General features: G+C 45.7%; 1 protein-coding gene across 1 annotated transcript; it reads right to left on the bottom strand.

Moving 5' to 3' along the window:
- Positions 1 to 483: 483 nt before the first annotated feature.
- LOC149451024 (uncharacterized) lies at positions 484 to 24,694 on the bottom strand. The gene is made up of 2 exons (XM_089691139.1): positions 24,572 to 24,694; positions 484 to 5,279 (listed from the first exon to the last, which is right to left on the bottom strand). Exon 2 carries the CDS (start codon positions 4,659 to 4,661, stop codon positions 3,612 to 3,614), a length of 1,050 nt encoding a protein of 349 aa, XP_089547265.1. The 5' UTR covers positions 4,662 to 5,279; positions 24,572 to 24,694; the 3' UTR covers positions 484 to 3,611.
- Between the last annotated feature and the right edge of the window lie 656 nt (positions 24,695 to 25,350).

Raw genomic sequence — 25,350 nt, 5'->3', positions numbered from 1 at the left:
TCTACCTTTAGTAACAAGAGACACACCAGCAGACAGTACCATCAGAAGGGAGGGCTGCTGGAAACACCCCCTACCAAGACAATACACATACATCCCATAATAGTTTGTCTCAAGCAAGACACACAGTAGAACAATGGGATACAACCACTTGGCATTAACAATTCACAACCCCTCAACTCAATATTAGGACAGATCACCCTGTACCCTCAACAGGCACAGGGTGACTTACACATAAGAGGGATATGGGGAGCTGAGACAGGGATCTCCCCACCTCTCTAAAGTGCGGTGTTCCATGGGCCCCCCACCCAAAGTGACTCCCGTCACAGATGCCCCTTGAAAGCCTGTATTTTTGGGTCACTCTATGCACCTAGGCAGTGGAAATGTCCCACCCATGTGGTATCCCCATACTTGGGGAAAGTAGAATAATGTGTTTTGGGGTGTACCCATGCCATGTACGAGAAATAACATGTTCAAAATGACAGCTTTGTGAATTAAAAATCAAAATTTTATTTACTTTCTTCATTTTCCAAAAAAAGTGGCAAAAAAATGACATCATCAAATAACTCAAGCTTCTTAACAAATATCCCGGGCCATCTACTTTCTAAGAATGGGTCCTTTGTACCGTCCTGGTATTTTAGGGCCTCGAGAAAATGATAGGCAATCAGAACATCAGGATTGTTCAATTTAAAAAATATATATCCCATAGTCTGTAGGCTCTATAACTCTCACACAGAATAAATAATATGCACAAATTTGTTTTTTTTCACCAAAAAAATGTAGCAGAATACATTCTAGTCTGAATTTATAAAGAAAAAATAATTTGCAAAAGTTTTAGAACAGAAACTAAAAGAAAGCAAAACTAATTTTTTTTTTCCAAAATTGTTTAGTCTTTTTTTCCTTTTTATTGTAAATCTCAGTGGTGATTAAATGCCAGCAAAAAAAAGCTCTATCTAAAAATATAAAAAACACTAACTTCTTTATTTTATTAAAAAATATATTTTCATGGACTCCTTGGATCCAACACGCCCATCCTTCTATACCAAAAGGCAGTTTTACATTGCTAGAATTACAGAGGCTCCATAGCCCGTGTTCTAGCGCCTTTGACGTCCTTCTTTTGCTTCTTTCTTGCTCTTTTTTTAGCCGGGTCTCCTGCAGCAACGATTTGTGTTTTTGTTCCATGTATTTCTCGGATCCATTATATACTCCGTGTATTTCATATACTAATTCCTCTAATATCTGACATCAGGCAGTAGGCGTATGGATCCTCATTTGTTCCCACGCTGATCCATCGACACAATATGGTCAATGTCCTTTTTGACACACCATCTACTTCTGTGAACGACCGCTTTTAAACTGTTGGCGCTCGATATTATATTTTTGCCTGTACACATGATAGAGGTTGCAATTGCATCCTTTAAAATAAAAAAAAAAATTTCAATAAAAAATGTATTATGAGTGAAAGATGGACAGAGAAATAGGATAAGGACATCCAATCTTCACCTGATGGAATCCCTTTGAGTGATGGCAGAACTGGATGAAACACAAGTTTCACTCACTTACGTAGTACTTTCGAAAGCATCCCATAAAACAGCAGCAACTTGGTGTTGGAAGTCCTTAACCAGTTTAAGAAGTTGCTTTCGCACTGAGCAGAGACTAATCCCTACCTGGCATCCCAGCCACAGACCTGCCTGCAATGCTGCCATCCTTGCGAGGAGGTGGAACTTGGAAAGGGAGGTGTGGATTACAGGATGGCAGGTAGAACATATAACGGGAGGGGTGGGCTTGGCTGGTGCCCTCCCTACCTGGCATCGCAGCCACAGACGTGCCTGCTATGCTGTCATCCATGCGAGGAGGTAGAACGTGGAAAGGGAGGTGTGGATCACAGGATGGGAGGTGGAACATATAACAGGCGAAGTGGACTTGTCTGGTGCACTCCCTACCTGGTATCCCAGCCACAGACCTGCCTGCCATGCTGTCATCCATGCGAGGAGGTAGAACGTGGAAAGGGAGGTGTGGATCATAGGATGAGAGGTGGAACATATAACGGGAGGGGTGGGCTTGGCTGGTGCCCTCCCTACCTGGTATCCCAGCCACAGACCTGCCTGCCATGCTGTCATCCATGGGAGGAGGTGGAACGTGGAAAGGGAGGTGTGGATCATAGGACTGGAGGTGGAACATATAAAATGGGAGGGGTGAGCTTGGCTGGTGCCCTCCCTACCTGGTATCCCAGCCACAGACCTGCCTGCCATGCTGTCATCCATGGGAGGAGGTGGAACGGGAGGTATGGATCACAGGACAGGAGGTGGAACATATACCGGGAGGGGTGGGCCTGGCTGGTGCCCTCCCTACCTGGTATCCCAGCCACAGACGTGCCTGCTATGCTGTCATCCATGCGAGGAGTTGGAACATGGAAAGGGAGGTGTGGATCACAGGATGGGAGGTGGAACATATAATGGGAAGGGTGGGCTTGGCTGGTACCCTCCCTACCTGGTATCCCAGCCACAGACGTGCCTGCTATGCTGTCATCCATGCAAGGAGGTGGAACGTGGAAATGGGGGTGTGGATCATAGAACTGGAGGTGGAAAATATAACGGGAGGGGTGGGCTTGGCTGGTGCCCTACCTACCTGGTATCCCAGCCACAGACGTGCCTGCTATGCTGTCATCCATGCAAGGAGTTGGAACATGGAAAGGGAGGTGTGGATCACAGGATGGGAGGTGGAACATATAACGGGAAGGGTGGGCTTGGCTGGTACCCTCCCTACCTGGTATCCCAGCCACAGACCTGCCTGGAATGCTGTCATCCATGAGAGGAGGTGGAACATGGAAAGGGAGGTATGGATCATAGGATGGGAGGTGGAACATATAAAGGGAAGGGTGGGCTTGGCTGATGCTCTCAAGATTGATAAAGCTATAAATCAGCAGAACCTGGAAAAGGCTCTTCCACTGAGGCTTTAGAGGCTTGACAAGATGCCACTTGACCACTACCTAGTCTCTGGTACTGAGGTAGTGTTGTTAAAGAGATTGTAAAGGCAAATTTTCTTTCCTTTTAAAATAACAAACATGTCTATACTTACCTGTTCTGTGCAGTGGATATAGACAGAGCAGCCTCAATCCTCCTATTCTCAAGTCCCCCTCCAGCACTCTTGGCCCCTTCCTCCCGTTGAGTTCCCCCACAGCAATTAGCTTGCTATGGGGAACCCAAGCAGGCTCAGTGTCCATTGACACACGGAGCCGTGGCTCAGCCCCACCCCCTTCATTGGCTCAGCCCTGCTCCCTTCTCATTGGCTCACTGACCGTGATTGACAGCAGTGGGAGCTAATGGCTCAGGCAATGAGGAGAGGGAGTCCTGAGATAGTTGAGACTCCAGTGTACATTGTGGATTGAGATGGAGTGTAGGTGAGTATTGGGGGGGGGGGGTCTGCTGCACAGAGAAGTGTTTTACCTTCATGCATGCAAGTAAAAAACCTTCTACCTTTAAACCACTTTAAGGTATCAGGTCAGGACAAGGCAATGAAGGAAACGCTTGAGTTAGTAAATGGTGCAAATGTATTACGTGTTTAGTCAAGGCCATAAAAAAAAAACTAAAAAATTATAAGGAAACCTGGTTCGGTCATTGATGATTCACCAAAAAAATGGTCAAATTGTCTCCAGTGTGGACAGTTGGGTGTGTAACAAGCTCTCTCTGGGTTGTAAATGCTTTGCCATAGTCTGAACACGGATATGGCCTCTTTTTAATGTGAACCCACTGGTGCGAGTTAAGATCTGACTTATGTTTAAAAGCTTTATCACATTCTGAGCATTGATACGGCCTCTCTCCGGTATGAACCCTCTGGTGTTTGATAAGATAGTCCTTCGTGGTAAAAGCTTTATCACATTCAGAACACTGATATGGTTTCTCTCCGGTGTGAATCCTCTGATGCCTGATAAGGTCTTGCCTCGTTATAAAAGCTTTGTCACATTCTGAACACTGATGTGGCCTTTCTCCCGTGTGAATCCTCTGGTGTTTGATAAGGTGTGACTTATCTAGAAAATCTTTTTTGCACACCAAACACTGAAACGGCTTCTCTCTAGTGTGGACCCTCTCGTGTAGGACGAAGTGGTCTTTCCTTGTAAAAGCTTTGTCACATTGAGAACACTGATAGAGCTTCTCTCCAGTGTGAATCCTCTGGTGTGTGGTAAGCTTGCTCTCGGTTGTAAAAGCTTTGTCACATTCAGAACATTGATAGGGCTTCTCTCCGGTGTGAATCCACTGATGAGTGTCAAGCTTTATCTTGGTTACAAAAGCTTTGTCGCATTCCGAACACTGATACGGCTTATCTCCGGTGTGAATCATCTGGTGACTGTTAAGCTGTGACTTCGATTTGAATGTTTTGTCACATTCAGAGCACTGATACGGCTTCTCTCCGGTGTGGATCCTCTGGTGTGTGATAAGGTTACCCTTCACTGTGAAGTCTTTGCCACAATCTGAACAATGGTGCAGCTTCGCTCCGGTGTGAATCCTCATGTGTAAGTTAAGACTACTCTTCTGTGTAAAAGCTTTCTGACATTCGGGACACTCAAATGGCTTCTCTCCAGTGTGAATCCTCTGGTGTTTGGTAAGATTTGCCTTCTTTGCAAAAGACTTCTCACATTTAGAACACTGAAATGGTTTCTCCTCCATTGTGATCCTGATATGTAATAAATGTCCTCTTCACAGTAAAACCTTAGTCAAATTCCAAATATCTTCTGAAATGACTAGGAATGGGTTGGACTTTACTATAAAGCCGTAGTCAGTTCCAGAACATTGAAACAACTTCCCTTGGGTAGGAATGGGTTGGGCTTTACTATAAAGCCGTAGTCAGTTCCAGAACATTGAAACGACTTCCCCTGGGTAGGAATGGGTTAGGCTTTACTACAAAGCCGTAGTTAGTTCCAGAACATTGAAATGACTTCCCTTTAATAGGAATAGGTTGGGCTTTACTACAAAGCTATAATCAGTTCAAGAACATTGAAACGACTTCCCTTAGGTAGGAATGGGTTGGGCTTTACTAAAAAGCCATTGTCAGTTCCAGAACATTGAAATTACTTCTCTTCTGTCGTCCTCTGAGGTTGGATTAATGCTGAAGAGTATCCAACCCCTTTTTCAACACCACTATGGCTTGTGTCCTGAGTGAATCCTCCAGTGAACTGCAATAAACTCTCTTTTAGTTGCTTAAGAGACCCACATGGCTCGTTTCCCATGTGACTTTGTAGTATTTATGAAGACCAACAAGTCTGAGAACATGGTTCATTATTCCACCTGTAATAAATAAATAAATAAATAAATGTCATAATTCTACTTAAAAGGACTGAATTAAGTTGGTTTCTCTTTCTAACGTTCATTATTACATACAGTATATATATATATAATATAAATAAAGACTATGTATAGTATGATACATGTTGGAATTGTTTCTATTTTATTTAGGACACTATATTGACCTGTAAAAGGAACAGATTATTTTTATTATACAGGATTTTTATAGTGCCAACAGTTTGCTCAGCACTTTACAATAAAAAAGGGAGACAATACAGCAATGATATAGTTCAGTACAAGAGGGTTAGGAGGGTCCTGTTTCTGGGAGCTCCCAATCTAATAAGGGAGGGGCTGGTGGAACAAAACAGTAATAACTGCGGGGGATGAGCTGATGGGAGAAATAGAAGATTTGGTTATCATCTGAAGGCAGGATAGGCTTCCCTGAAGAGATAGGTTTTCAGGGATTGACTAAAAGGGGACAGAGTAGGTGATGGGCAAACAGCTTGAGTGGAGGCCAGTAGAGGCATTGGCAGAGAGGGGTGGGGGACACTGAGTGATGGCCAGTAGAGGGATTGGCAGAGAGGAGGACACTGAGTGGAAGCCAGTGGAGAGATTGGCAGAGGGGGTGGAGGCCAGTGGAGGGATTGGCAGAGAGGGGTGGGGGACACTGAGTGATGGCCAGTGGAGGGATTGGCAGAGAGGGGTGGGGGACACTGAGTGATGGCCAGTGGAGGGATTGGCAGAGAGGGGTGGGGGACACTGAGTGATGGCCAGTGGAGGGATTGGCAGAGAGGGGTGGGGGACACTGAGTGATGGCCAGTGGAGGGATTGGCAGAGAGGGGTGGGGGACACTGAGTGATGGCCAGTGGAGGGATTGGCAGAGAGGGGTGGGGGACACTGAGTGATGGCCAGTGGAGTGATTGGCAGAGAGGGGTGGGGGACACTGAGTGATGGCCAGTTGAGGAATTGGCAGAGGACACTGAGTGGAGGCCAGTGGAGGAATTGGCAGAGAGGGATGGCAGATATAGAACGGTTGGTAAGGTGGATGACTCTGGCAACAGCATTCATAATAGACAGAAGAGGGGATAGCCTGCGATTAAGTAGACCAATGATGAGGAAGTTACAATAGTCAAGATGAGAGATAACAAGTTCATTACAATTTTCTGCATGAGAAACTCATTCTTTGTTCCCATTCAGAGCATTGTGCTCCATAGTGATGGGCAAAGGTGCTTGGGTTCAATTTACGGGTACGTTCAGGTTCTAAAAACAAAAATGTGCACACTTAAATGCATACTCCATTGAAGTCAATAGGAGGAGACTCTTGAAAACCCAATTCTCTCCATTTTCTTCTATTATTTTTATTGAAAAGTTTTGAGGTGTGAGAGATTATACCAAAAAATATATTCTTGTATATAGAAAAAAGCAAAAATGTAAAAAGAAACAAAACAAAATACAAAAACCACGTCTATCGTTTCTATAGGGGAGAAGGTCGGGGGAAATTTCCAGTGCTTACAATGGTTAGCCTAGCCGCTAAGAAAATCTGTGTGAACACATATCAGTCCTGTGGCATAAAATAATCAATTCCAAGTTTAAGGTGGGCTAAACCAGGAGATTTGTAGAAGAGAGGAGTTAATTCCAAGATAATTAAGAAAATGTTTTGCCAGTAATGTGTGAGGTGCTTACATGACCAGAGGATATGTAGGAGAGAGCCGGTTTTCAGCTTGAGTTCCCATATGGTGGAACCACAAGTAGCTTTATAGATCGAGCTTAAGGTTCGGCTCCACTGATGTATGTATACAAAAAGGCTGTTTTAGTGAACACCCATTTATTTTGGAAGGTGTAGGAAAACAGCAAGATGCTTTTGTGTTGTAAGTATTTAATTTTCTGGAGGTAAAGGGTTGTTTAGATCAGCCTCTCTCAACCAGGGTGCCTTGAGGTTTCTTCAGGGGTGCCTCGAGGTTTCTTCAGGGGTGCCTCGAGGTTTCTTCAGGGGTGCCTCGAGGTTTCTTCAGGGGTGCCTCGAGGTTTCTTCAGGGGTGACTCGAGGTTTCTTCAGGGGTGCCTTGGCAAAATGTATAAAAATTGCCCAAAACTTGTATAGAAGGCAGCGGTCAGAACAAGCCTGCCTTTTAGTTACACAAAGTCACAGGTTTTCATTGTCCACCATTACGACCTTCTACCCACCGGCATCCTGACAACCAATGACATCATCAGTTGATAAGGAGGATGTCAGATGACTGCACAGCATCCTAGTTTTACCCTCCCCTGCCCCTCTCCGTCAGTGCTGGTGTAACTGACGGAGAGAAACACTGGAATACTAGTCAGTACCAGTGTGCAAAAGTGTATTTGCTTTGGAAGAATAAATCACCTCTAGTGTTGGGTGTCCTACATGTGTAGATGTTGCTGCATTATATAAAACTTTTGGAACAGTTTTAGAATGGGGTGCCTCAAAATTGTCCATAATTTCAAAGGGTGCCTCGGGACTGTTCAAAATTTTAAAGGGTGCCTTGAATGAAAAAAAATTGAGAAACACTGGTTTAGATAAGAACTACAGGCAAAACTCAGTGGTAGGAAGAGAGTACTGTTTTTGTGACATAGTAAAGGGCTTAAGTAGACCTTTATCATACAGATCAGTCAGTTGAGTGATCCCCTGGAGATACCCAATGGTGGCGATTAAGGTCAGGCACAAGGAGAGTAAGGACATCCAGTGGTATGGAGAGTAAGGACATCCAGTGGTATGGAGAGTAAGGACATCCAGTGGTATGGAGAGTAAGGACATCCAGTGGTATGGAGAGTAAGGACATCCAATGGTATGGAGAGTAAGGACAGCCAATGGTATGGAGAGTAAGGACATCCAATGGTATGGAGAGTCGGATGTTTGTGAACGAAAGACTTTTCTCCATGTTCGAGCTATGGCTATGGTTATGGGGGATAACTGTGAAGGGAGAGAGCAATTGGTTGAAGTAACGCTCATAAGCCACAAAAAAAAAAAAAAGTTTAGAGCCAGGGATTTGGAATGTCTCCAAATCTTCCCAATGTGCATATGACAACCTGGAAAACCACTTTTTCATCTGAGTTAGGATGACAGCATGGTAATAGTCCCTCTCACCAGCATAACCGGATCCTCCAGCCAATCTTTGTTGGATTAGTTTGGCATGGGCACACCTAGGTCTTTTACTTTGCCAAATATAATGGGCCAGAGAAGATTGCAGGGCTTTCAGATAGGACTTAGGTAGATGTATAGACAACATTCTTAACCACGGGTGTCAAACTGGTGGCCCTCCAGCTATTGCCAAACTACAAGTCCCATGAGGCATTGCAAGATTGACAGTTACAAGCATGACTCCCAAAGACAGAGGCATGATGGGACTTGTAGTTTTGCAACAGCTGGGGGGCCGCCAGTTTGACACCCCTGTTCTAAACAAATAAAGTAGTCAGGGGAGAATTATCAACTTAAAATGAAGTCTACCAGACCAGGAGAGTTCTTGTTTAGATAGTGTGATGGGAGTCACTTTGGGTGGGGGCCCAATGTAACGGAACCAACCCAGACTGTGCTTGAGTATTTCTGTTAGAATAACACTTCCCCGTCCGGACACCGACAACAGACACCACAGCCGACCATACAAGACTAGGCGACACCAGTCCTGAAGTAAACCAGGAGGCAGACTACTTTATTTGAACACAGATACAAGATATATACACTCAGGGGACAATCCCCCCTCCCTGCATAATGACACAGGGCGGGGCAATCTAGTAACAAGAGACACACAGGTATTCAAACTTCACACCAGCAGACAGTCCCATCAGGAGGGAGGGCTGCTGGAGACACCCCCACTAAGCTAATAAACAAACACATACATCCCATAATAGTTTGCTCCCAAACAATAGAACAATGGGATGCAGCCACATGAGATCAAACAATCCACAACCACCCACCCCACCTATCTCCTAGACATGTCTACACAGTCTGAGACAAAGCCCCCCAATATTAGGACAGATCACCCTGTATACCGCACAGGGTGACTTACACATAAGAGGGATATGGAGAGCTGAGACAGGGGTCTCCCCACTTCTCCAAAGTGAGCTGTGTTCCATGGGCCCCCACCCAAAGTCACTCCAGTCACATAGGGTCAAAGTCTGCTCTCATTTTGTGGAGGAAAGTTCTTTTTATACAAGGCAACTATAGTCTTTGTTAAACGGATGTCCAAGTATGGAGATAGATACTGGAGTCTACCCAAACAAATGGGTGTAAAGATTAAAGGAGGAGTTGGTTAGTGCTATCAAGACCTAGTTCTAGAATGTAAGATTTTGAGTCATTGACTGTTATTAGGATGAAATTTCTCCAAATGTATGCAAAAGCCAGGGAGACCATGGGGTTTGTTGTCTGGGAGAATCATGATGTACGCAAATAGGTATATATTGTGCGCTCTATAGCAAAACTGAAAGCCAAAAGATCTGATCATGAGATCGGATGTGTTGTGCTAGGGATGATTAAGTTGAAGATGAGAGGGGAAAGGGGACACTCCTGTCTTGTGCCATTCGTTATATGAAAGGGTTGTGAGAATACCTCAGATATAAATACCCTTGCAGATGTGGAGGCACGCAATGCCATAATGGCCGAATGCAACCTTTGAAACCAAAATTTGTGACGGGTGGAATATAGATAGTTTCAATTGACCCCATCAAAAGCCTTCTCTGAATCGAAGGCTAATAACAGAGAAGGTTCTTTGAATACGTTTGCTAGCTGGAAGACAGTCTTCTAGCAGCATCCGATGTCTGTCTGCCCCTTTTGTGAAACCACATTGGTCCTTATGGATCAATAAAGGCATTCTACCAATCAGTCTATTGCCAAGCAGTTTGGAATGGAGTTTTCTTTTTTTTTTTTTTTTTAAACATGTTTATTCAGTTCTAACAAGATTACAAAATACCAGGAATTTATGAATGTACAGTTGCAAGAAAAAGTATGTGAACCCCTTGGGATTACGTGGAGTTTTGCATGAATTGGGCATAAAATGTGCTCTGAACGTCATCTAAGTTACAACAATAGAAGAACACAGTCTGCTGAACATATTACTACACAAACATTAGATGTCGCCATGGTTTAATTGCACATAACATGTAAACATTCACAGTGCAGGGAGGAAAAAGTATGTGAGGCCCTAGCTTAATGACTTCTCCCAGAGCTAATTGGAGCCAGGAGTGAGCCAACCTTGACTCCAATCAGTGTGATGATATTGGATGTGTTGCTGACAGCTGTCCTGCCCTTAAAAAACACACACCTGTTTTGGGTTTACTGGTTTCAAGAAGCACTGTCTGATGTGAACCATGCCTTGCAGAAAAGAGCTCTCAGAAGACCTACGATCAAGAATTGTTGACTTGCATGAAGCTGGAAAGGGTTACAAAAGTATCTCCAAAAGCCTTGATGTTCATGTGTCCACGGTAAGACAGACTGTCTACAAATGGAGAAAGTTTAGCACTGTTGCTACTCTCCCTAGGCATTGTCATCCTGTAAAAATGACTGCAAGAGCACAGCGCAGAATGCTGCATGAGGTAAAGAAGAATCCCAGAGTGTCAGCTAAAGACCTACAGAAATCTCTGGCACATGCTAACATTTTTGTTGACACATCTACAATAAGGAGAACATTAAACAAGAATGGAGTACATGGGAGGACACCACGGAGGAAGCCATTGCTGTCCAAAAAGAATATTGCAGCATGTTTGAAGTTTGCAAAAGAGCACCTGGATGTTCCACAGCACTACTGGCAAAATATACTGTGGACAGATGAAACCAAGATTGAGTTGTTTGGGAAGAACACACAACACTATGTGTGGAGAAAAAAAGGCACAGCACACCAACATCAAAACCTCATCCCCACTGTGAAACATGGCGGAGGGAGCATCATGGTTTGGGGCTGCTTTGATGCCTCAGGGCTGGACGGATTGTTGTCATTGATGGGAAAATGAATTCCAGAGTTTATGAAGACATTTTGCAGGAAAACGTACGACCATCTGTCCGCCAACTGAAGCTCCGCAGAGGATGGGTGATGCAACAGGACAATGACCCAAAGCATACAAGTAATTCAACAAAACAATGGCTGCAACAGCACAGAATACGCCTTCTGGAGTGGCCCAGTCAGAGTCCTGACCTCAACCCGACTGAAATGCTTTGGCATGACCTTAAGAGAGCGATTCACACCAGACATCCCAAGAATATTGCTACACTGAAACAGTTTTGTGAAGAGGAGTGGTCCAAAATTACTCCAGATCATTGTGCAGGTCTGATCTGCAACTACAGGAAACGTTTGGTTGAGGTTATTGCTGCCAAAGGAGGGTCACCCAGTTATTAAGTCCAAAGGTTCACATACTTTTTCCTCCCTGCACTGTGAATATTTACATGTTATGTGCAATTAAACCATGGCAACATCTAATGTTTGTGTAGTATTATGTTCAGCAGACTGTGTTCTTCTATTGTTGTGACTTAGATGACGTTCAGAGCACATTTTATGCCCAATTCATGCAAAACTCCACGTAATCCCAAAGGGTTCACATACTTTTTCTTGCAACTGTATATGTTTTATCACAATGACAGTAATTAAATACATATTCATGTATAATGCAACTCCCTCCTCACTGGCCTGCCTCGCCACAGGCTATCCCCACTTCAGTCGATCCTGAATACAGCTGTCAGACTCATTCACCTTTCCAACCGCTCCATCACCGCCACCCCCCTCTGCCAATCCCTCCACTGGCTTCCGATTGCGCAACGGATCAAATTCAAAATCCTAACACCGACGTACAAAGCTGTCCACCATACTGCCCCGAACTACATCACTGACCTAATATCCAAGTACCGCCCAGCACGCACACTCCGCTCCTCACAAGACCTCCTATCTAGTTCCCTGGTCTCCTCCTCCCATGCCCGCCTCCAGGACTTCTCCAGGGTGTCACCCATCCTCTGGAACTCCCTGCCCCAACCCATCAGATTATCACCTACTCTCCTCTCCTTTAGGCGCACCCTGAAAACCCATCTCTTCAGGGAAGCCTACCCCACCCCCTGCTAACTTGCCGACCTCCTCCACTCTTCCTACCACTCCATCCCCCACAGCTATCTCCTCCTGTACCACCATCCCCTCCTTCCTAGATTGTAAGCTCCAAGGATCAGGGCCCTCCATCCCCTCATGTTTTGCATTGTATTGGTATTGTTCTGTCACATGTTCTGTCCCCCTTTGTAATGTACAGCGTTGAGCCAACTATTGGCGCTTTATAAATACTGTATAATAATAATAATGTATAATATCTAGAAACAACAGAGCAATAGTCGTACCAGAAGGAGACAGACCTGATCCATTACATAGGAAAGTACCAGCTATGAAGCGTCCACCAGGACATTGAGACCATACTCTAAGATGGAGGCTTGGACTCCTATCCCTATCTCTGAAAAACAGAGGTGGTATCTTCACACCTCCATGACCAAGGTAGATCATTGAAGCCTGCACTAAGAGGAAAGAGGAGTAACTCCCCACAGCAGTAGAAGAGTGAACAAACTAATATCCCTATCACTGAAACAGAGGTGGTATCTTCACACCTCCACAACCATGGTAGGTCATTGAAGTCTGCACTAGGAGGAAGGTGGCGTTATTCCCCACAGCATTTTAGGAGTGAACAAACTCATATCCCTATCACTGAAAAACAGAGGTGATATCTTCACACCTCCATGACCATGGTAGATCATTGAAGCCTGCACTAGGAGGAAGGAGTTGTAACTCCCCAGAGCAGTATAGGAGTGAACAAACTCATATCCCTATCTCTGAAAACCAGAGGTGGTATCTTCACACCTCTACAACCATGGTAGGTCATTGAAGTCTGCACTAAGAGGAAGGAGTAGAAATTCCCCACAGTAGTATAGGAGTGAACAAACTCATATCCCTATCTCTGAAAACCAGAAGTGATATCTTCACACCTCCATGACCAAGGTAGATCATTGAAGCCTGCTCTAGGAAGAAGGAGGAGTAACTCCCCACAGCAATATAGGAGTGAACAAACTCATATCCCTATCACTGAAAAACAGAGGTGGCATCTTCACACCTCCACAACAATGGTAGGTCATTGAAGCCTGCTCTAGGAGGAAGGAGGAGTAATTTCCCACAGCAGTATAAAAATGAAAATAAATGAATAAATAAATCACGCAAAAACAAACTAAGCACTGGCATAGAGTTTTAAACCAATATTTAATAAAGACACGGGAGGAAAATTCTGAACCTTAAAAATCGGGTTGATGTCACCATCAAGGAGTTCAACATTTTACTTGGAAAAACCAGCAATGTTAAAAAGTTGGCTTAAATAAGGAGCCAATATAGATTTAAATTGTTTAACGCATTCTCCAGTAAATCCATCTAGGCCCAGGGATTTGTGGGAAGGGAGGGCCTCGATGGTTTTGATCACATCCAATTCAATGAGGGGAATTTAAGGCAGAGGGGTTTATATACTAAAGCTGGAGAGTGCAAAATTCGGCTCACTTCTGCACAGAAACCAATCAGTTTTGACCTCAGCTTGTTCAATTATTCTTTGGCACTAAAATTTGGAAGCAGATTGGTTTCTATGCAGAAGTGAGATTGATTTTGTACTCTCCAGCTCTAGTAAATAAACCACTGAGAGTTGTTCAAAAGTGATGGGAGATGAATGGGGTCCCTGCCCGCCGCACCCACAATACACTGCACCCTGCTAGTGCATTGTGATTGGCCAAAGCAATGCACCTGACCACAAGTCAGGTGCATTGCTTTGGCCAATCACAGCACGTGATGATGTCACAAGGGGGTGGGTGTGTGATGTCATCACAGTATTTAATAACGGTCATCCTGGCACAGCTGTCAGGCGACCGGGCGTCTTTTGGGTCGACGGTGGTGGCGGGCATCGTGATTGACGTTGGATCTACTTCGAGGGACATTTTTTTAATTTTTGTTTTTAACAAAGGGCTCATCAAAGATGGTCTACTGTGATTTTTTACAGTATACTTTTTTTTGGCGAATGGGTACTGGTATTATGTACCTCATACTCATTCACATGGGGAGGCGGGATCTGGGGGCCAGATTCCGACAATCCCCCCACAACCACCGGCCACAGTTGTGGGGAAGAGACCCTTATCTCCAACAACATGGACAAGGTAGTTGAGGGCATGTGGTCTGGTATGATTCAGGGGTTTCCTTACCTGCCGAGCTGTATGCTCGGATAATGGACGCCTTTTTTGTTAATTTTGGTGTGCGGGTTCCCCTCAAAAGCCATACCAGACCCAAATGGCTTGGTGGCTTGGTATGGATGGACGGGGACCCCACACATTTTTATTTTATTTTTTTAATTGCCGGGCAATGCTGGAAATTCTTTTTGCATTCAGCTGTCAGCGGGGAACTCTGTTGACAGCTGAGACATTAAAGAATGTTTTTAGTAGCTGTGCGGTATCTTACCACATATTCAGATGCAGCAAGATACCACTTAGTGAATTGTCCGTTCTGTTCAAAGTTCGCAATCGAACTTCCATTATATTCGAATGTTCAACCGTGAACCAAACCAGGCGGTGTTCGGCCCATCACTAGTGATGACGTTTAGTTGCCTTCTCAACTGTTAGTGTGCTGCGAATGGTCAGAGAATAGATGTAAGTCATTGTAAGGAATTGGAAGAGTCCCAAGTGACATGGATTTAGCAATAAGTTGTTCCTTCACATGGAAGAAATGGATACACTTTAGAACGTCCCCCACCTCCACCCAGCACCTCACTCACTGCCCTTTAGATTGCCAATCACTTCAAAAACAAGATTGACATAATTCGCAAGGACATCGCCGCAACTCACACGCCCCCTCAACCCACCCCCTCTCACACAGCTACTCCCTCATCCCCCCTCCCCCTCGACATAACCCGCAAGGACTTCATTGCTGCTCAAACTCCCTCCAACCCCGTTCCCCCTCACTCAGCTACCCCCTCTTCACCCCTCTCCTCTGAAACATGCACACATCACCCCCATACTTAAAAAGCCCTCCCTGGACCCCAATGACCCGAACAACCTCAGACCCATCTCCCTGCTCCCATTTACATCTAAACTCCTCGTGCGCCTAGTCTACACCCGCCTCAAGCTCTCACCTCGATCCCCTACAGTCCGGCTCCCGTCCCCAACACTCCACCGAAACTGCCTTACTCAAACTCTCCAACCTTCTAACCACCAAAGCTAATGGCCACTATTTAGCGCTCCTACTCCTTGACCTCTCTGCGGCCTTCGACACAGTCAACCACCCCCTCCTCCTCAAAAAACTACACTCCCTCGGCCTCAGAGATTCTGCTCTCTCCCTACCTGTCACAACGCTCCTTCAGCGTTACCTATAATGCTACCACCTCCCTCTCACTCCCCCTCTCTGTTGGGGTCCCTCAAGGCTCTGTCCTCGGGCCCCTTCTCTTCTCCATCTACACCTCCTCCCTTGGCCAACTCATACACTCTCATGGCTTCAACTACCACCTCTATGCCGACGACACACAAATCTATCTCTCAACCTCCCACCTCACCCCCTCGGTCTCCGTCCGAATCACACACCTACTGAGCGACATATCAGACTGGATGTCACTCCACTTCCTTAAACTGAACCTCTCCAAAACCGAGTTTCTTGTCTTCCCCCCAGCCCGGACACCACCCCCCATTGACTTCTCCGTTACATCCAACAACGCCACCATCAAACCCGCCCCGCAGGCCAGAGTACTTGGTGTCATTCTGGACTCCAACCTATCCTTCCAGCCCCAAGTCCAATCTTTAACAAGCTCGTGCAGACTCCACCTCCGCAACATGCAGACTCCACCTCCGCAACATGCAGACTCCACCTCCGCAACATCGCCAAAATACGCACGTTCCTAACCCCAGAAACCACTAAACAGCTCATCCACTCCCTCATCATATCCCTCCTCACTGGCCTGCCTCGCCGCTGGGTATCCCCGCTTCAGTCCATCCTGAATACGGCTGCCAGACTCATTTACCTTTTCAACCGCTCCATCTTTGCCACCCCCCTCTGCCAATCCCTCCACTGGCTTCTGATTGCGCAACGGATCAAATTCAAAATCCTAACGCTGACGTACAAAGCCGTCCACCATACTGCCCCGAACTACATCACTGACCTAATATCCAAGTACCACCCAACACGCACACTCCGCTCCTCACAAGACCTCCTTCTCTCTAGTTCCCTGGTCTCCTCCTCCCATGCCCGCCTCCAGGACTTCTCCAGGGTGTCACCCATCAGATTATCACCTACTCTCCTCTCCTTTAGGCGCACCCTGAAAACCCATCTCTTCAGGGAAGCCTACCCCACCCCCTGCTAACTTGCCGACCTCCTCCACTCTTCCTACCACTCCATCCCCCACAGCTATCTCCTCCTGTGCCACCATCCCCTCCCTCCTAGATTGTAAGCTCCAAAGAGCAGGGCCCTCGATCCCCTCATGTTTTGCATTGTATTGGTATTGTTCTGTCACATGTTCTGTCCCCCTTTGTAATGTACAGCGCTGAGCGAACTATTGGCGCTTTATAAATACTGTATAATAATAATAACGTCACTAGGGACATTCTCTGGGATGTAGTGAGGACCAGGGAGACAACGAATGTGGTCAATGGTGAGATTGGACTGAGAATCACTGGGATCATGGCTTTGCGTAGCATCAAAGTTCAGTCGGACTCACCATTTCAGACAGGACACAAATTTTCACATTGTTGGTGTGACAAACTAGGAGCGCAGAGAGATAGCACACAGAGGCAGATCACACGAAACCCGATGTGCGGGCAATTTATTGGGGAAACACGGGGTACAGACAATAGAAAAAACTATTCCACAGAACACCACAAGACACCGCAATGAAGAATGATTCTCAGGATGGCAACATGGGGCAGCAGAGGGCAGGTAGTCCACAGGGCAGAGCAGTGAGGGCACAACAGAGTGGTAAGTCCACACAGGGCAAAGGGTTCGGGGCAGAACAGGATTAAGTCCAGCATAAAGCACAAAGTCCTTGGCACAGGGCGACACTCTGGTACAGCAGGGCTTAGTCCAGAGTCAAAAGCACCACTACGGGCCCAGGGAGTAGCAGGCCACACACTGATACAGCAAAGTCCGGGGCACAGGGCAGCAATTCAGGGACTCACCAGCCAGCCGTGGCCTCAGCAGAAGTCTAGGCAGATGGGCATGGAGAGCATAGGGACATTATATTGTCCTTTCAATTTTGCCAAAACAAGCACCTGGTGCCGACACGTCTGGCATTTCTCAGCTGCAGGACACCATGCTGTCTGTGCCTGCCACTGAGATCAACCTCATCTCCCACCCCCTGCAGGGCACAGGAACTCATGGATTTAATTAAGTAGACAAAATGGACTGCTGGACACACTCGTGGATCTCAACAAAACAACACAAAAATAAAATAATATTTCTGATCTTCCTCACAGCTGGTATTGACCTGTCTTTCAGATCCGCTATCTTACGTTTGATCCACTTGTGATTTGCTGCATTCTCTTCATGGGCATCCACCAGAGAATTAATAGTGCTTCCACCTCCCACGCACGACTGCAGGACTTCTCCAGAGCTTCCCCCATCCTCTGGAACTCACTTCCCCAATCCATCAGATTGTCCCCTACCCTCCTCACCTTTAGGCGCACCCTAAAAACCCATCTCTTCAGGGAAGCCTACCCCACCCTCACCTAACAGCCGATCCCCTCCATTCCTCACTCCACTCCATCCCCCACAGCCATCTCCTCCTGTACCACCATCCCCTCCCTCCTAGACTGTAAGCTCAAAAGGGCAGGGCCCTCCAACCCCTTGTGTATTGTATTGTTTTGCTACTGTATTGTCTCTTGTCTTGTCCCCCATTCTAATGTACAGCGCTGAGCAAACCCTTTGGCACTATATAAATACTCTATAATAATACAACAAAAACGTAAAACAGTAAATAAGACAACAACCCCAAAATCAACAATCATGGCATCCAGGGTTGTAGTTCCCCCCAACACGCTGACCACCGAGACTGACACTGAACAGATTCCAGCCACAAATGACATTTCCCAAGCTGGCAGCAATGGGGAGGAACACTCCTTAGTCTTCCACAGTAGGAAGTTGAATGCCTCTAAGAGAAATGACACCATAGAAGAGTAGGAGTATGTGGCCATTAAGTGGGCTTTAAACTCCCTACACTATTTTTCCTTTGGCAGGACGTTTTGTCTGGTGTCTGACCATGCCCCACTCACCTGGATGAGACAGAACGCACACAAGAGAGCCAAGGTAGCCAGATGGCTCTTGGCCTCACAAGAGTTAAAATTCAAGGAGCACGAGGAAGGAGCCTGACCATGGCTTGTAGTGGGAGCTCAATGTGAGGGCTCCCAAGCACCTCCAGTGTCCTGCCGAGAAGGGGAGAGATGTGCGGGAAGCCCTGGAGAGACTAAGCGGGGAGAGGGACTGATACCCAAGTTTTGGAGGAAACAACAGTCACCGAAAATAAAGAATTGGGTAGAAAGAGTGGAGAAGATATATAGGGTTGAGGAACTTTGTCATACAGAGGAAGATAAAATGGAGGTCTTTCGTACAAGATGGGAAAAGTGGGTACAATTTAGAAAGTCAAATGCATACCCAGAAAATGTGAAACAGGGAAAAGAAGTGAAAAGGGGATAAATATAGTATAATATCAGTATTAATCAAGGAACGGGATTTTTAGAATGAAGTTAAAAGTGCATAATCAAAAGGGTAGTGGGGGGGGGGGGAAGGAAAGGGGTGGGGTAAAAGGTCACCAAGATTAAGGAAATTTGCGGGGAATGTTATGATAGATAGATGGATTTGTCTGTTTTATTGGCTTTTGTATATTTAAAATGGTGATGTGAAAAATGAATAAAACATTTAAATAATAGAAAGAAAAAAATTCAAGGAGCATGAACCAGAAAAGCAACAGAATTCAGATGCCTTAAACGGGTGGCTTAGGAGTCTCTCTCCCAAAGGCGATGGGGAGGAACACTCCATAGTCTTCCACAGTAGGAAGTTGAATGTCCCTAAGAGACATTACACCATAGTAGAGAAGGCATATGTGGCCATTAAGTGGGTTTTAGACTCCCTACACTATTTTACCTTTGGCAGAACGTTTTGTCTGGTGTCGGACCATGCCCCACTGACCTGGATGAGACAGAATGCACACAAGAGAGCCAAGGTGGCCAGATGGCTCTTGGCCTCACAAGAGTTAAAATTCAAGGAGCACGAACCAGAAAAACACCAGAATTCAGATGCCTTAAAAACGGGTGGCTTAGGAGTCTCTGTCCTGAAGGCGATGGGGAGGAACACTGCATAGTCTTCCACAGTAGGAAGTTGAATGTCCCTAAGAGAAATCTAACCATAGTAGAGTAAGAGTACGTGACCACTATGTGGGCTTTAGACTCCCTACACTATTTTTCCTTTGGCAGGAAGCTTTGTATGGTGTTGGACCATGCCCCACTGATCTGGATGAGACAGAACACACACAAAAGAGTGCCAAGGTAGCCAGATGGCTCTTGGCCTTACAAGAATTCAAATTCAAGGAACACAAACCTAAAAAACACCAGAATTCAGATGCCTTAAAACGGGTGGCTTAGGAGTCTCTCTCCCAAAGGCGATGGGGAGGAACACTCCATAGTCTTCCACAGTAGGAAGTTGAATGTCCCTAAGAGACATTACACCATAGTAGAGAAGGCATACGTGGCCATTAAGTGGGTTTTAGACTCCCTACACTATTTTACCTTTGGCAGAACGTTTTGTCTGGTGTCGGACCATGCCCCACTGACCTGGATGAGACAGAATGCACACAAGAGAGCCAAGGTGGCCAGATGGCTCTTGGCCTCACAAGAGTTAAAATTCAAGGAGCACGAACCAGAAAAACACCAGAATTCAGATGCCTTAAAAACAGGTGGCTTAGGAGTCTCTGTCCTGAAGGCGATGGGGAGGAACACTGCATAGTCTTCCACAGTAGGAAGTTGAATGTCCCTAAGAGAAATCAAACCATAGTAGAGTAAGAGTACGTGACCACTATGTGGGCTTTAGACTCCCTACACTATTTTTCCTTTGGCAGGAAGCTTTGTATGGTGTTGGACCATGCCCCACTGATCTGGATGAGACAGAATACACACAAAAGAGTGCCAAGGTAGCCAGATGGCTCTTGGCCTTACAAGAATTCAAATTCAAGGAACACAAACCTGAAAAACACCAGAATTCAGATGCCTTAAAACGGGTGGCTTAGGAGTCTCTCTCCCAAAGGCGATGGGGAGGAACACTCCATAGTCTTCCACAGTAGGAAGCTGAATGTCCCTAAGAGACATTACACCATAGTAGAGAAGGCATACATGGCCATTAAGTGGGTTTTAGACTCCCTACACTATTTTACCTTTGGCAGAACGTTTTGTCTGGTGTCGGACCATGCCCCACTGACCTGGATGAGACAGAATGCACACAAGAGAGCCAAGGTGGCCAGATGGCTCTTGGCCTCACAAGAGTTAAAATTCAAGGAGCACGAACCAGAAAAACACCAGAATTCAGATGCCTTAAAAACGGGTGGCTTAAGGTGATGGAGAGGAACACTGCATAGTCTTCCACAGTATGAAGTTGAATGCCTCTAAGAGAAATCCCACCACAGTAGAGTAAGAGTACGTGACCACTATGTGGGCTTTAGACTCCCTACACTATTTTTCCTTTGGCAGGAAGCTTTGTATGATGTTGGACCCACCGATCTGGATGAGACAAAACACACACAAAAGAGTGACAAGGTAGCCAGATGGCTCTTGGCCTTACAAGAATTCAAATTCAAGGAACACAAACCTGAAAAACACCAGAATGCAGATGGCTCACTATAGCGCACTGTAGGGTGTCCCACCGTGCCACTAATACCTCCACGTCGAGGTGAAAGTGGGTGAGGTGGCGGGGCGGATGTCAGGGCAGGAGCTGAGGAACGGACAGGCAGGCCTAATAACAATGTAACGCACTGGCTGACGACAACCACCACCCACAGACCGAAGTCCCTCAGGGCGCGGAGTCTAAGTCCCAGGCTGCCCTTCACCAGGGCCCCTGATGGTGGGGATGGACTTGACGCAGCCAGAAACCAGGTTGTGGCCCCCGAGACACCTCAGTTGTGGTAATGGCCGCCGCCAATGGCGTGTAGCTGGTGGAAAAGACAATATAGTCAGGCAGGCCGGGTAGACAACAACGGGACAAAACGGTACAGGACAGCAGACGAGAATCACAGGTCACGAGCCGGGTTCAGCAACAGAGAGTCAGATCAAAGGAGAACACAAAGAATAGTCGAGTCACAAGCTGAGTCAGATTCCAGGAGAGTCACGAGAGTCAGAACAGAGTTATAGCAACACAAAGACACAAGACACAAGTGCAAAGAGCATGTGCGGACCACAGGCTTATATGTCATCAGCCACACCCCTCTGGGGGATGGACCTCAGAGACCTGAAGGCATAAAGGATTCCCACCATGCTCTGCAGAAATCCAAGATGGATTCCAGCACATGGAGTAACATAACCTCTGGGAAAAGGTAGGACCTTGACAGCGGAGATATGTACAGGATGCCAGGAATGGGTTCTGGACAGGAAATTCAGTTTTTTTAAATAATTGGTGTTTATTCATAGAAAGCAGAACATACAAATAACAATGAACTACAACAAAGCTTTGCATGTTATCAAATCATGTAGTACACGGGAGCAGAAGTTGGTTTTGGAAAGCCACTCAGTAGTACAATCAAATCAGTGGTCTACAGAAAGCATTTACATATTGGAATGTTTACAAGTTGTAGGTACAGATATCAAATCTGATATGAGAAAGTGCATGAACAGAAGAATGAAAAATCTAGTAGAGAAAACAGCAGACGTAAGAACAGGTCCATCTCCGCGAGAAGTGCCAAGAATCCACCAGCATGATCATGCACACACATCAAAAAGAAAAGGAGATGCTATGGGCCCATCAGCCCTTTATAAGTGTCTGAGAAAGTGAAAGCATATCAACTGGACCAGAATTTATGATATCTGGCGACCATCATAGTCAGTGTCCTTTCTAATTCCTGAATGACGTTAACCTCTCTTATCCAGTCTTGAATCGAGGGGGTATGAGCGGTCTTCCAATCTCTGGGGATTAAGGATTTAGCCTCATTCAAAAGGTGCCAAACCAAGGATCGCTTGTACGATTTCAATGAGCACTCAGAAATATGGAGGAGGCAACATTCAGGGGTTAAGGGTAATGCAGTCTCAGTAATAGTCACTAAGATTTGTTGGTGGCTGGACAGTATGACATCAATTATGTTCAACTGCTAATTAAAAGGGGCCAATGATGACGGTTTGATCTTGGAATGAATAATATATTAATGACTGCACGCACGCCTCATTGCTGGGCTGCAATTAGAGCGTCAGAGAAGAGTCAGGTTCTATCTTGAAATAAAAGTTAGAGGGTATTATTTTTAAAACAATAGCCATAGGATAGGATAGTGGATAGTACATGCAGGAGAGGAGTGTGGGGGCTATGACAGTGATGTATGTACAGGAGAGTAGTACGGAGGTATGACAGTGATCGGTATGTACAGGAGAGGAGTACGGAGGTATGACAGTGATGGGTATGTACAGGAGAGGAGTACGGAGGTATGACAGTGATCGGTATGTACAGGAGAGGAGTACGGGGCTATGACAGTGATCGGTATGTACAGGAGAGTAGTACGGAGGTATGACAGTGATCGGTATGTACAGAAGAGGAGTACGGAGGTATGACAGTGATCGGTATGTACAGGAGAGGGGTGTGGAGGTATGACAGTGATGGGTATGTACAGGAGAGGAGTACGGAGGTATGACAGTGATCGGTATGTACAGGAGAGGAGTACGGAGGTATGACAGTGATCGGTATGTACAGGAGAGTAGTACGGAGGTATGACAGTGATCGATATGTACAGGAGAGGAGTACGGAGGTAGGACAGTGATGGGTATGTACAGGAGAGGAGTGTGGAGGTATGACAGTGATCGGTATGTACAGGAGAGGAGTACGGAGGTATGACAGTGATGGGTATGTACAGGAGAGGAGTACGGAGGTATGACAATGATCGGTATGTACAGGAGAGGAGTACGGAGGTATGACAGTGATGGGTATGTACTGGAGAGGAGTGTGGAGGTATGACAGTGATGGGTATGTACAGGAGAGGAGTACGGAGGTAGGACAGTGATGGGTATGTACAGGAGAGGAGTACGGAGGTATGACAGTGATCGGTACGTACAGGAGAGGAGTGTGGGGTATGACAGTTATCGGTATGTACAGGAGAGGAGTATGGAGGTTTGACAGTGATCGGTATGTACAGGAGAGGAGTGTGGAGGTATGACAGTGATCGGTATGTACAGGAGAGGAGTACGGAGGTATGACAGTGATGGGTATGTACAGCAGAGGAGTACGGAGGTATGACAGTGATGGGTATGTACAGGAGAGGAGTGTGGAGGTATGACAGTGATCGGTATGTACAGGAGAGGAGTGTGGAGGTATGACAGTGATCGGTATGTACAGGAGAGGAGTGCGGAGGTATGACAGTGATCGGTATGTACAGGAGAGGAGTGTATGACGGTGGGCAGTATGTACAGGAGAGAACAACATACCCTCTTGCTCCTCTATCTCCTCAGCTTGGAGGAAGTAGAAGTACAAGTGTTGCAAAAAAAAAGAAGCCCCAGGAAGGAGTATCAGCATTCTGATGACATTTCTGGGTCTATACTGCACCATAACTCTGGTTCTCGGAGTGTCAGGTCCCAGCGGGTTCTCCTGGTGTCTCTCCTGTTATTCTGTCTCGGACACATCAGAGGAACATGGTGGGAGATCGGCCTGAATGTCCTTCCTAGGAGGGAATACCAGAGGACCGTTTCATGGCCGGCAATGAAGAGGAAACCAACACTGAGAAGTATTTTCTGAAGCCAGCTTTAAGTCCCAGATCAGCAAAAAAGTTCCACCAAGATTTATACAGTGAGGTGACCCTCTTTATCAAGGTGAGAGAGACAAAGTGTGGGGAAAAAAAAAAAATCACATATTTATCTAGTATGTATGTGAGTTAGATCCCCTAGATTGTACGCTCCTCGGGGGCGGGGACTGATGGGAATGTACAATATAGATGTAAACTGACGGCGCTATATAAGTACCTGGAATAAATAATAATAATACACCCAGATCATCGATGACGAGGAGGAAGGTTTGGTCACAGATGATTGGTCCGTCTATAGCAGGGACAGGAGCCAGGACCAGGAATAGGAGATCCACCTGACTTACCCGTGTGCTCTGACATGGAGAAGATCCCAAGCTGGCGGCCATGTGTGTAAAGATGGAGACCGACAATCTGTTCGACCTGTTGGTAGCAGCTCTAAAATGGCTGAAAACAGGAAACGTGAACAGGAAGTGACATTTCGTACATGCTCAGACCGGGATTTCCTGGATTTGTAATGGGACCAATTGACGAGGGTGCAGTATGAAAAACAGACACTAGATGGCGCTGGTCATCATAGATACAAAGCAGTATAGAAAAAAAAAAAAAAAAAAAAAAAAAGGCAAAAATATGACAAAGCAGTAAAAATGAAATAAAATAAAAGGAGATAAATTGACAGTAAAATGACAAGCGCGTTCCCACCAACTGGGAATCCATGCTGTCCGTGCTTAACTGCTGGGGAACAAAAAAAGCAAAATAAAGGCGGTAGACTAATAAGAAAATAAATAAGAAAAAAATAAATAAACTGGATTGGGAGATCATTGTTCTTTTATTTTTAAGAAGCTGGCAATGAAATGTCATTTGCTGGCAGTTTAAACTTTAATATGCCATTGTTGTATTACATGCTAAAGCGAGAATGACAAATAAAAAAAATAAAAAAAATGTGCAGTCACTCTTGAAATTAAATAGCAGACCATTTGACTCGGATAAGGATTTTAAGGGGTACATCGCGCAAAAAAAAAAAAAAAAAAAAAAAAAAAAAAATTAGGTTTCCACAAGAAAGCCATGCTAGATGCTTGGGATCTGGGGTTGTGTCAGTGGAGACCGAAGTCCCATCCACGGACAT

Source organism: Staurois parvus, unplaced genomic scaffold (assembly GCF_062004578.1).
Source record: "Staurois parvus isolate SC_StPar_1 unplaced genomic scaffold, SC_StPar_1.0 ptg000551l, whole genome shotgun sequence".
Taxonomy (NCBI): Eukaryota; Metazoa; Chordata; class Amphibia; order Anura; family Ranidae; genus Staurois; species Staurois parvus.
The sequence above is the reverse complement of the archived record's forward strand: the minus strand, read 5'-3'. Positions and strand labels throughout refer to the sequence as shown.

Excerpts from the sequence above, each read along its gene's own strand:
- LOC149451024 (XM_089691139.1), bottom strand. The coding sequence starts at position 4,661 with ATGGAGGAGAAACCATTTCAGTGTTCTAAATGTGAGAAGTCTTTTGCA.